Source organism: Styela clava, chromosome 13 (assembly GCF_964204865.1).
Source record: "Styela clava chromosome 13, kaStyClav1.hap1.2, whole genome shotgun sequence".
NCBI lineage: Eukaryota > Metazoa > Chordata > Ascidiacea > Stolidobranchia > Styelidae > Styela > Styela clava.
This window is the reverse complement of record NC_135262.1, coordinates 9,188,689-9,202,605: the sequence shown is the minus strand read 5'-3', so window position 1 is coordinate 9,202,605 and position 13,917 is coordinate 9,188,689. Positions and strand designations below refer to the sequence as shown.

Genomic DNA, 13,917 nt, shown 5'->3' with positions numbered 1-13,917 from the left:
GTATCACAGTGTTTAATAATGTAAATCGAGTTGGTCAGACGATTTGGACCTCAACTCAATGGCTCGCTTGATATTGCTTGTTTCTCTTAGTTCGCGTACCATCTTGCACCTCTGTATAAATGTTTGCAGGCATGAGAACTATTTACAAGAAATGTCACATAAATTGAACATAACTTAGCTTTTAATTAGCATAAAGTATTACCGAAACCTATGCAGGTGACATGGAACACTCGTTTCGTTATATTTTCAAGCTTATATGAATACGTAATCTAACATTTTTTGTCAACATATTTGTCCTGGTCAATTTTATCAGCCGAGTATATTTAATTTCGACAACGTACTATGACAAATGAAACTGCATAGGCGATCAAACCGCCGGGATGCTCTCCACGCTGTATCCTAAGTTGCCGTCAAATATATTTGAATTTACTGCTTATCGTGATGTATTTCTTCCACAGCCTGTCTATAAACTTAATCATTGTTCTCTGTGTGGAATTTAGGACTCGCCCATGTCTTAGGTAACAACCCTTCAATAAGCACAAAACTGTCATATCATCCTTCAATGTGCACAAAAACGAGATTATACGCACCTCTGCGCAAAATTAGAAGAAGGTTTGCTACTAGCTTCCCAGTGGTCATATATATGCCTCTGCTAGTCATCAATTTTTCACGCCCAAATATATGTCAATCAAGATCAGATTACATTTTCCATTAGAAGTTTACCAAAGCAAAACAAAGATATGCGAACAAAATTTGCGAAATGAAGGCGCCACATCATACATTCACTTGAATAGGAAATTAAATTGTCGAAATATCAAAGTACGAAACTGCGCAGATTTTGGTGTTACATAAAACAATTGTGTTTGGAGGCTGAAAAACAATAGGTTTCCTATCAATTGGGGAATTTAGTTAGGATAGAGAATGCATTGTGCCACGTAGTGGGTGGGACAGTCACTTCAAAGCTGCAATGAAATGGCGTATAATAAACATCAACCCCAAAGGTCATAATATGAGAACAAAAACTGTTTTGTTTGATAAGGTGGTTTCCACGGTTTCCACTTCTTCTTTAAGCTAGTTTTATATTAGAGGGCATCCATCTCAGGAGGTCAGTCTCATCTAGAAATAGATGAGAGACATGCAGTTCGCCTTTGCTTTTGCGAAACAACTTTTTAACACCCACTTGGTTTGCGTGTTCTAAGAGAAAACCCTTATTACAATTTGTATCAATGAAATGCATGTGCGATGAGCTAAGGAATGACAGTAGTGAAATAAATTTAAAATTTTTAAAGGGATATGATATCGTTAAGAATAACAGACCATAAATAAGTGATATAAAGGCGTACCAGCGTTTAATATAAGAATTATAAGATTTGAGCTTACAGTACTAGGAGCAAGACAATATTCTGTCTATGGGATTATTTCAAGACAATAAACTAATAATAATTTGATTTATCTCAGACAATACCAAATCAAAATACCTATTGAATTGATAAATTGTAATAGGAAGGGTCATTGAAGTCAATTAGGTTTCAAGCGTATTTGACGTTTAGATTTCTGTATAATATGAGTCAATTTAATTAGCCGTTTCCACTCTTACTATTAGTTGAATTGACCTAACATTCCATACATTAATTGCACTGTTTGTGAGAGGGGATTTCCTTCCATTGTTGTCTTATATGCACACTTGAAAGTAGCCCGCCAATCACTCGACACTATACGCATTTTATATGTCACAAGCAATTTGCTCTTTGACTCTATTGTTTTGCCACGTCATCTGGGCCTTTGATTAGGTAATGAAACCAGTCATCAGCGGGCGAAAAGCTTTGACATTTTTGCAAAAATGATTATATATATAATAAAAAGCTGTATCTCAAATCGCAACACTTGCAACGTTGGACAAGTTAGCTTTGGATCCCTACTCAACTAACTAACGATTTCAACTATGTATTAAACAAAATTTACATTTGACATCTGAAGTCTAAATAAAAAAGTTATAGATAGATGCTGCAAGAAATAACAGAATGAATTGTGATCAAGTAGTTCCCTTTTTTATATTTTATAAAGTCATTGGTTGGCACAGAAAATCAAATTACAAGTGAAACTATTAGATTAAGTCATCTATGTTACGGCCGCGATAAATTGAGTCGAGATATATGCACATGTATGCACAGGCATCTATACATGCACCATGCACACATGTATGCATCCCAATAAAATATGGAGTATTATTTTAGAAAAAAAAATTGAAAAACCAAAATCAAACAAATTTCAGATAGTGTAATTATTTATACATCACTATACACTTATTTAAATAAATTGCTTGCAATATTTTGATGCCCACCGCAGTATGCAACGACTTCTCAGATCTTCGAAATCAGAAGGAATTCAACCTTTTCCATCTCGACTACGGGAATGCATTAAAAGAAATGCGCAAGAACTGAAAAACAAGGTGAAATGCAAACCCTTAGAAAAACTTACAACAAAAGAAAATGTTTTATTGAGAACTATAGACTTGAAAACGAACAATAGCAAATCAATTGAATTCCAAGATTTCTTTGAAGAAAAGGAAATAGTAGGATCGTTTTCTAAAACATGTGAACATGTTTGTATCATCGGATCCAAGGGGTCAGGTAAAACAACCGTATTAGCCAGGTTCATTGGTGAAGCATACGCAGGTCGCATTCCTCAAATTGAAAATGAACATGTTTTACATGTCATAAACTGCCACCGCTTTGATGCAAACGAGGAAATCACAGTACCCGAGTTTCTTTTTGGCGACTTCGGCGAAGAATCAGTAACACTTGGTGAAAAACGAGAGGGATATGAGTGGATGAAAAACAATCCCACGAAACTTACATTCGTGGTGGACTCTCTAGAATCACTTCGTTATCCTATTGAAGAAGACAATACCGTAGGGCATTATGATCGCGCAACTCCTGGTACTATCCTACGCAATTTGATAGAGGGAAATTTATTCATTTCCTGTGCAGTACTCACCACATGCGAAGCAAAAAAATTTGAAGAACACGTTGATGGAGACGATAAGCTACCCGTTGAAAAGACTATTCTTGTGTCCGGATTGTCACCAGCATCGATAAATAGAATTGCGTCAAAATATCTTGGAGAAGAGCGTTTTAACGAGTCTTTTGTATATCTCAAGAGCGTATCACCCTACTTGATGACTTTATGTGAAAACCCTACGATGCTAATTTTAACATTGGCAAGCATCAAAAATTGTGACGATCCTGAGTTTCTGCCAAAAAGCATGTCAGGTGTGGTGATAAAAATGTTGAATCGCATTATTGAGAAATCTAAAGATGTGGATTCTGGAAACATCGCCATTACATTAGAAAAATTGAAGTTTCTAGCTTTTCACATAAAAAGGAAGAAAATTTCTGACATCACCTCAGAGCAACTCCAGGCGACAGGACTTACATCTACTGTTCTACTAAGCAATTGGTTTGTTTTGGATGGCATTGCGTTGATCTCAGAGGTTGAAAGCAGCTCACCCGGAGAAAAAGATTTGCAATTCATCCATCCAGTTTTAATTGATGTACTCTTTGGAATATTCATTGCTGAGCTCGAATGGGAAAAGTTCTCAAAATTTGTAGAAAATTTTTTTAGTAGTAATCGTTATTCGTCAATTGCAAGATATGTTGGAGGATGCATCATGGACGAAAAAATATTTGAAGAAAGCCTCAATTGTTATGCTATGAGTGAGTGACTTTTCATTCAAATCTAAATTTCAGTTTCTCGTAATTTATCTTCTTTTGTACTCCTGATACATGTATCACAGGAATTAAATTTGATGGCATTTTTGAGAGAACGACGCGCTTTTGACACCGATTTTTCAATTTTGCGTTATTTAAACAGCAGTTTGTCAAAATTTTCTATCCAAAAGCGGGTATTATCGAGAAAATTTTACCGAGTAAAGTATGTATTTATGTTATAATTGTCTAGAGCATAAATGTAAAATACAATATTTTAAAAGATCGCAATATTTTTACAGACACAGTTCGATTAACCCAGCTTAGGAATGACAAAGATCGCAAATGCACTCTGATAAAACGTAGGCTGACATCCTGGCTACTAGAGCTTGAAGATATCTTTGAGCTCGACAATCAGCTAAATTTATTCCACACCATATGTGAATGCGGCAGAGAAATCAAGCCTATCGTCTACTTGAACATTGACAAGTTAAAATTGTGTCGTTTCGGATCATGGATTCTCAACAGTGCAGATATGTGCTCCATTGCCACCATCATAAGTTATCGTGTGGAGCTTGAACAACTGGCTCTCACTGATTGTCCTGTCTCACCATTTCTCCTCGACACACTTCAGAGATGTATACGTGCTATCAATAAATTCAGCAAGGTACTGTTTTTTATCTTCTTCCATATTAATCAGAATCGGACTCGAATACACACTCATTTGAAACAAATGTTTGAATATATTGGGATCTATACGGAGTATTATCAGAATCTGTTCAATATATCGAAACAATAGTATATATATGACCATATTATTTAGGTACAAAATTTTGCACTCAATATCGACGAAGGTGAAAAAAGTGCAACTGAAGAATACATACATTCCATTACCGGACTTCTTATGTATACATCAAATAATATGGACCTCAGGGGATGGCGATTGAACAACAATGAAATTATGTTATTGCAGAAAATGCTGAACGATCTTCAAAAATATGTTAGTTCCTTTTACCACAGCAATTTCATCATACAAGTATTGAATTTCAAATATGATTAATTGTGACATATATCCTATCGTGAGAAACCGAAATACCTATACAATACTAACAAATCTTTTAATTTATCTTCAACAGAGTCTCAAAATACAGACAGGCCCTGAAAAATTCATTGTTACTCAAAGTAATTGGTACGACGCTATCCGTAAGTATTTTCAACTTTTTGTGAAACGCAATGGGTGCTACTTTGTTATGATATTTCAGCAGTTTCGTCATTTTAGTAATTTTACAAGTCCATATATCTGAAATCAAATAACTGCTTAACTGACCCCATACCAGACATGAACTAGTAACCAAACGTGAGTCCGTCGTTCGTCATTCCGCTCCCCCAAAATAATTATTTAATTCATATCTTACATCGTCATTCATTACGTTTAATTTTCCTCTCCTTTTTATACAGAGAAAGAAATACCACCAGAAGGTGGCTGTGTTTCGTTGCACGATTTTAACTTTGATTTTCCAAAGGGTTCATTGACAGACAAAACCAAGGTAGATTTTTTATATTTTATGATTTAGGCTACGTCTGAAAGACGTCCAGCGAATGTTTACACTCACGGTGTTTAATTGGACGCCAATTTGAGCTGCGAATTGTTTGTTTTGATTCATTTTGTTGTCGGAAAGTTCAATTGCTTTTATTTTTGACTCTGAATAGTTGAAGTAAAAATGGAAGTGCTTTACAAAGGGCTAGGTTTTTAAATAAATATATATTTTTTCATTTTGTTATGAGGTTTTTTAGAGACCGTGTTATACGGCCTGTGGCGTGCGGAAAGGACCAATTACGAAGTACAACTGATTATTGCAGGTACAGTTGGAAATGACAAATTTGCCCCCCGATTATCCAGATGCCTATCTAATCATTTCATCAACAGTAAACGTTTCAATCAACGCTGAATTATGGAAACCTTTAAATATCAGCGTAAATCCATGGGTCTCCAAAGACGATAAAGAGGATGAGGTTATTTTAGAAGTGCTTCACTTGGAAGACGGAAGCGATTCGTGGACGACTGTGGAAACCATGCCGTTTTCGGACGAAACCGACGTGGTATTCCAATGTCAAAGTTTCAGTAGAATTTCACTTGCAATCAAGATGCTTTTTGGACACAAAGTCAGTTTACCTATAAGCGGTGTGATTTGTTTCAACAAAAACATTTGGTGCGTGTGGTTTTTTCTTGACACAAAGGCCACTAGAAGCGAAGCAATTGAAAATCTTAAATATGAAGGATATAAAAGTCTATGTTCATTTAACACGGTGTTTGCAAAATTTGGAGATGAGATTGAAGTCAAATTAGAAATCCTACGGCCTGATGAAGGTTTCTCTTTTCGATTTCGCCATAAACTAAGCTTTCAGCTAAATCTTAAAATGAGGAAACTTGGACTTCCCCACTTGACGTATTATCTCGAACATGATGGACCTGTCCGGAAACCATGCACTCTGAAAATTGAATATGACATCATGCTAAATAACGCACAAGCTGAAAATGGATTTGGATGTTTTGAACATAATGTAGAGGCCACACTAGAAAAAAGTAAGTTGGAGTAATAAACTTGTTGTAAATATATTTACAGAGTTATATGAAACGAAATTTCATCTCGACCAAATTCTGCTGTGGTTAAATTTTTGTTATAAATTCTAACGCTTTTATCAAAGTTTACAATAACTGCGTATGTTTATTTGGTACATTTGGTGTTTTGTTTGGGCGATGATCGCATTTCTTTCATGATATTTTTATCAAAAGGAAATGTCGAAATTCCTTGGTCGATATTGTCGAGCGCTTAATCTGCTCTATTGGTTCAATGTAAAAGTAATATATATTTTTGTTTTCTAGGTTTTTCGCGTCCCAAGAAGCGCATCGAAGATGTTTTGAATGAAATTCCAACACGCTTTTCTGCGGGAAAATTCAAAAATTTTGCACTTTCGAGCAGAGGCTTATCTTTGGATATGTCAGAAGTGGACCACATGGATGAAGAAAATCGGAAAATAAACGATAAAATAAGAGCTATGGTTATGGCATGGAAAGAAAAAAATGGTATGATCTAAATTTATCAATCTCCTACCTTCATGTCCATTTGTATGCCAATTTTATTTGTTTACTGAACAATTTATCGCCTATGTCAATTTCATAGTGAGTAATTTTTCGCTTTATCCTCCGACGGTTTTTTTGGTATTTTTTTTTATAATATTCGATCGGCATGCGATATCGAAAATTAACTTTAGAGCAAAAGATTTCAACTATCTCGCTCTTGGATTCACTTTCAAATAGAAAAAAAACGAGTTTTCTTTTTACTGGTAGGAAACAACGCAACTGGCGAAGCACTATCACGAATCATTGAAGCCTATTTTGATGAAAATCCAACCTCCGACAATACCGAACGTTTGCTGTTGGAAAGAACTTACGAAGAAGCGGCTTCTCATTATGGCTCGTTTCACGAGTGGATCGGGTTTGCAATCTCAGGGAATGGTTTGAATATACCATTACAAATACGGGAACAAATTATCGGAGATCAGGAGAACATCACCCGAAATCAAAAATTACAGATGTTACGCTACTGGACTGAATCGGCTGGTAAGGTCTTGGTGATGTTATTGCTGTAAAAGATTTTCTCCAAAGCTAATAGACCAATCGGTTCACATTTCAGTATATACTCAAAGTTGGAATTTACTCTTTTTTTAACTCTATAGGGCTCGATATTCCAGCTAAAGTAATGATATTTTGTTTCAATTCAAACGAACACTTTTATGACGATGAAAATTTTTCATTTGTTTGTGCTGGTCCGCCGTCCTATTCTACAAAATAGATTGTAATCTAAAACCTCGCCGGCCCCAGTACCCCACGTAATTTCCGTGTCCACGTATTTAAGCATTACTCTCTTGTTTTGTTTTATAAAGCTTTTATAATTTGATGCTTCAAATAAAATGAGTAAATTTTTATATTTTACAGGTGATTCTGTCAGCTCTAAAATGTTAGAAGAAGTTATGGAAAATTATGATCAAGCACCGGCATAGATTTTGACTCTTCTGCGTGATGAATTACGTTATCGACAAATTAGAGAATATCGTTTGTGGTTTATGAAAAAAAAAATCGATGGCAGTTTATTGGCGCAATATGGGTACTGTCAATAAACCATGAACAGACATTCACGATTTGGTCAAAAAAAAACATTTTATCTTGATGACTTGACTGTATACACATTTGGAAATACCAACTATTTACATTTCCAGTGGCCAGCCTGGACTGGTAACTGAATCGTGGTTTTTGTCATCTTTCACGCATTGCTCTTGTCGGAATATATATATACTCGTGGTCGTTTTATGAAATGCTTATTTATGAATAAACTCTTTACTCTGAGAGCTTGAATAAGCGATAATTCCATTTTTATTGGTGTGATTTAGAAACGCCACTGCCTGAGAAAATCTATATTAGTAACTGTTTTAATTGTACATTCTTTATTGTAAAATTGTATGCTGTAACGAACATGTAAAGAAACTACGTGCGTTGTTATACATGCAAAATCGTGTATTGCCATGTTGAATTGTCCCACGAATATGTCAAATAATTTGTAATTTCTTTTAACGATCAAACATATCACTTTTGATAATTTTGTTCATTTATATATATATATATATATATGTGTGTGTGTGTGTCTTCTGTATAATACTGTTACATTATCGCGTGAGCGCACTAATCAAAGCTTTTTACCAGATTTCATATAACTGTATTCCTCTAAAATGAAAAAAAATAAAAAAATTATTGTACGAGAAATATCGGCCATCAAATAATAAGTATATAACAGAATTTTAGTGACTTCTTTCATCTTCAAGTAGTGAAGTTCTTACTAAACTATACCTAAGATAAGACGCGGTGTTTTAGCGCGTATGAATGCCAAGTTCGTTAAATTAGTAATCTACAAAATATCTCCACATATATATATAATTGCCTATTAAGAAACTAGATATGAGACGCCACTATTTTCAAGATCAGGTATTCTATCTTAAAATTTCTTGCGCACTTTCAATATAGGTAGTCGCAAACATACTGTATATTATACTCTCGCATAACGTTTAGTAGCGAGACGATTGGTATTTAAACAATAGGAGTGTAATGAAAAAATTGATGGTCTCTTTGAGGTTGCCTTTTATTCAAGCCTCACATTCCACGTGCTCAAGTTGAGTAAAATGCAAACAACGCCGTAGTCGACTCGACAATAAGCTCCAAAAACGTCATTCGAATGTTAAGTATATAATTCTCAGCGAGTAGCCGATTTTGTAAGTCGCAATATTAGGAAGTTGTAGGATGTTTATTTTGTCAAGACCAAACACAGTGGTACTAATGATAAAAATGCAATTAGTAACTTAAAACATATGAATATTAAATCAACAAAAGACATGATATTCCCTATATTCTGTGTAGACTCGTACATTGCAATTGGATCTTTCCCAATAACTAATATTTATACAACATAACACTGGAAACAATAGAGTCAGTTATAAAGCATTTATTACTGTAAAGCTTATTTTTCTTTTTGTACATTTCCTCTTCAAGTTTATTGAGAAAAATTTTATATAAGGGTAACAATTCATGCAAACAATCGAGTTTTTTTTTGATATCCTGAAGTTTCACCTCAAGTCGACGTAAGTTATTAGATTCGCCGGAACGAAAGCAATTTGGAACCAGAAATTTTCTAATCTTATGAGGAAATTCTTCTTTTTTAATTCATCGTCCGTAATTTTCTTCAACAACTTCTCTTTCTACTGCTCCTTATCACGCAAAGCCTAAACGATAATAATTATTAAAATAAACTAAAGGAAATCTTATCATCCAAGCAAATAAAAGACTATGATCAGTGGTTCCCAACCATTCTACCCTGGCGGACCGGTAAAATTACATAAAATGTACTCGCGCAAAAATTGAAATGAGTGGAAAAGAAAATAATAACATATATTTGCGTGATGTCGGGCAATCACTATGCTTTTAGAAAATAAGATACACATAAAAACCAAATAATAAGCCAACCAAAAATTTAAATGGGTGAAACATAAAATAATAACAACCCATTATGCGTAAAAAAGCGCACATCTCACATAAAAAACATGTACATGCCAAATCATGTACAAACACAATTACCTCCAATGAGAATTTTGCTGCTGTTTCGTTTCCAATACAGAATACAGGATTGCAAGCGAGGTATAAAATAATGGAGTTGCAACACGTAGCTTTGCAGCGGCTCACAGTCAATTTAGTTGCTTCGTTTCAATTGAAGCGAGAAGTAACTGGTTGAAAATTCGAGCAACTGTTTGATTACTCGATTACTCAGCGATGGGTATTCGGTATCAAGAGAGCTCAAGAATGAATTGCGACAATGATTCTTTTATAAATCTGAACTGTAAAGTAGAGGTTTCATCGGGTTCATCATATCAATCCCTCTGCAGTTGATCGACGCCCCAAAAAAATTAATTCATATTACAATGATAAAGTTGTTGCTAACTTGGCACCAGGCTCAAAATCCTGCTGTGCATCACCCGGAAAATATCTCAGCGACAACCGGTTTTATTACGGGTCTCGTGACCACTTGCAGGGTCGCAACAAGTTCATATCTCGCTGGGTGTCATGGTGAAGCTCTGGAATGTTATAGTGTTCTTGACAGTTTTCTGGTTTAAACAAAGAAATATTCATAACCTTTCATGTGGTTGGTAACATTAATCAAAAAAAACATGCAGAGGGAAAAAAAGGAGGCATGCTTATTTTCATATTGCGAGATTTGACGGAGCGCTTTCGCGATGAATCGGAACGAAAAAACAAAAAGTGTGATTATTCGGCGCCAAGACGTCGCAGGACCATAAATCCCGCACTTATCAAACGCCAATATGACGGCGGGAGAGAAATTGCATAATAAAGCAACTTCGTAACTTCGACATTTTAATCAAGAAAAGCAAGCAGAACGGAAAAAGCACGAATGCTGATTTCCAGGTTTCTGAATCTTGCGAAATTTGACGGAGCATTTCGCGATGAATCGAAACCGAAAAGTGTGATTACTCGGCGCCAAGATGTCGCCGGGCCATCCCGCACATACCAACAGCAATATGACGGCGGAAGAGAAATAGCGTAATACACCAACGTAACTTCGTCTTTTCGGCTTCGGTAAATCGATTGAGACGGTAGAAAAACAACAAAATGAAAGCTCCCGCGGACAGGCAAAAAAGCTTCTCGAACCGGCACCGGTCCGCGGACCGGCGGTTGGGGACCACTGGACTAGACAGCATCTATATTGATTATATGAAATTGACTATTTGTGATGAATTTATCAATTTTCACTGTGTAATATATAGAAAACACTGTAATGATAATAAATGTGTGCCAATACATAATTATGTGACTAAAAACGCAATCATCAATATACTTAATATATAAAACTACATTTTCGGTCTCTATTTTCATTTTAATGAAAAGATTAGTTCGCTCCAATCGACTCATTTGACAAATTTTATCATATGTTTCCCTTGTGGTGGTATTTTTCAACTGAAAAAGTGCGGCCTCCACATGTGAATGACAGGAGACAGATTTGCTACATCCCAGGCCAGAACTATCCAAGCAAGCAATATTCCAATTGTAATTGAAAACAGAACCACAAAAATTTCCACAAAAAACGGTCTCGTAGTAAGGGACCAGAATTTCATTCAATGCCATGTTGCGTTAAAGACTAAAAATTAAATCGATTCGATTAATCAAATGAGTTGATAAAGCACAATTGTAACCTTTAATCAAAAGCCCACAATTTTTTCATGTGGGACACATTTGGCCCGAGGGCCACAGGTTGCACACCCCTGATTTAAAATAAAAATAATAAAAATATTTCACTCTTACTTGGCCTTCAATTTATTCATTTGTATGTATAACAACATCTATAATTTGTTAATCATCCGAATTATTACTTATCGATTTTATTACTTATCGACTTTAATCGGTAAGTATGTTGATAGGTATTTGTCTGTATCTCTGTATGTCTGTTTGTCTGTTAGATGCACGCGATATCTCACGAAAGCGAGATTGAATTCATTATATGTCGTACCAGAAGCCTGTTGATTTAAGATGAATTTTGTCGTATAATTAGCAAGTTATTAATTAATTAGTGATAGGACACAAGGTGTCACTATGGAGTAAGAGTGCTGTTTTGGGATCCTCTAACTTTCGATCGATAAGTCTTCGGTCTCTGACCGATATTCTTGTTTTTAAGTTAGTTATACGCGGCATCATTATCAGAAACACGCACTGGGCAGTAGAAAAGTTTTCCACTCCCCCACATCACCCAATGAAGTATTAACGAGAACTAAATACTTTAAATAAATAGCAATAGAATTATAAATTGTGAAAATAACAAATCAGCCCTTTCATGAACTAAGGTGACGAATGATGTTAATATTGTATGACATTGATGTATACCACATGATAATATTAACAGATTGAAGTGTTAAAAAATATGTCAAGCTCCTCACAAAAGACTGTAGAAGATAGGCAATCAAATAACGATAAACAAGAGGTTCAAATTGTGTTTATTGAGAACTAGATTCTATCGTAAAATGGACAATCGTCACAACAATGGCTATGAACCACAACATTCTGTTTGTGTTGCGTGTGAACCGACATTAAACAGGGAAGTCTTTTATTTCTTACATAAATAAAGGAATAAAATGTTATTTAAACAAGGGTTCATCTTGTCAATTCACAGTATAAACCAGAAATGTGATACTGCTGATTCGCTAGTTTGATTAAAAAGCATTACAAGGGACAGCAAAATCTTCCTAAAACATTGTAAATATGTATATGGCACTTCACTAATTATTATTGAGTTTCTTCATTCCTGTAAGTATATTTCAAGATATAGATGACTTCGAACTAACAGTTGAAGTGATCTAATTCACTTATATATATATATATATATATTAATTGTTTCAATTTGATAATTGTCATCTACATAATCAAAGGTTCACGGTAATCTTTAGGTACATATGCCTCTTCTAGTCATCAATTTTTCACGCCCAAATATATGTCAATCAAGATCAGATTACATTTTCATATTTATTTTATGGTATTGTGTGTGTTTTTTGTTATGTCCATAGAATAACTCAATCAATTTGTATTGTAATATTTCCATTAGGGGGTTACCAAAGCAAAACAAAGATGTGCGAACAAAATTTGCGAAATGAAGGCGCCACATCATACATTCACTTGAATATGAAATTAAATTATCGAAATATCAAAGTACGAAACTGCGAAGATTTTGGTGTTACATGAAACAATTGTGTCTGGACGCTAAAAACAATATGTTTCGTATCAATTGGGAAATTTAGATAGGATGGAGAATACATTGTGCCACGTAGTGTGTGGGACAGTCACTTCAAAGCTGCAATGAAATGGCGTTTAATAAACATTCACCCCAAAGGTCATAATATAAGAACAAGAACTGTTTTGTTTGATAAGGTAGTTTCCACTTCTTCTTTAAGCTAGTTCTATATGAGAGGACATCCATCTCAAAAGGTCAGTCTCATCCAGAAGTAGATGAGAGACATGAGTGTGGGTACGAGATTCGGAAAATAAGGAAATGCATGTCAAACTATTTTCAGTGATTTTAGTTTGGAATATGCTGCTACAGATTTTTTGGTCTTGATGTGCAATTGAAGAAACTTCATTCAAAAATAATTTAGTCGAATAAAAAAAATTTTGTTTTCAAATCTTTATACCAGTTCAACTCCAAATGTGGCATTAAGATAACTTGCTTTTTCATTGTTTTATGTGCATTGCGTGTCCACGCCTCAGTGTCGAGGTATCAAATGATAATTTACGTGACATTCTTTTATTAGGAATCTGTATCTATCGCAATTGGAAATCAACACAATTGCAAAAAAATATCTTCGTAAACACGTTTTGTCACATTCAACGGAATAACACTTATGGTAAAGTGGGTCGCAACCATTTGCGATGCTACGAGTTCGACACTTTCGATGTACGCTATATCGGGCACGATTATTGTCTGACGCGTTAGTACCATACCAAACCCGAATAGGTGGTGTCTGCTCTAAAATCGCTGTATTCGTTATGCCGCGAATTAATATTTCTTCATTCGTTGGTTATACCCATAATAAATAGATGAAAAAATCA

The 13,917-nt window shown here is 35.0% G+C and overlaps 1 protein-coding gene across 1 annotated transcript; it reads left to right on the top strand.

The window, feature by feature from the left end:
- Positions 1 to 1,988: 1,988 nt before the first annotated feature.
- LOC144431282 (uncharacterized) lies at positions 1,989 to 8,689 on the top strand. Its single transcript, XM_078119193.1, has 9 exons — positions 1,989 to 3,716; positions 4,010 to 4,374; positions 4,531 to 4,707; positions 4,844 to 4,910; positions 5,166 to 5,254; positions 5,568 to 6,291; positions 6,592 to 6,792; positions 7,057 to 7,329; positions 7,705 to 8,689. Exons 1-9 carry the CDS (start codon positions 2,348 to 2,350, stop codon positions 7,767 to 7,769), a joined length of 3,330 nt encoding a protein of 1,109 aa, XP_077975319.1. The 5' UTR covers positions 1,989 to 2,347; the 3' UTR covers positions 7,770 to 8,689.
- Positions 8,690 to 13,917: the final 5,228 nt, after the last annotated feature.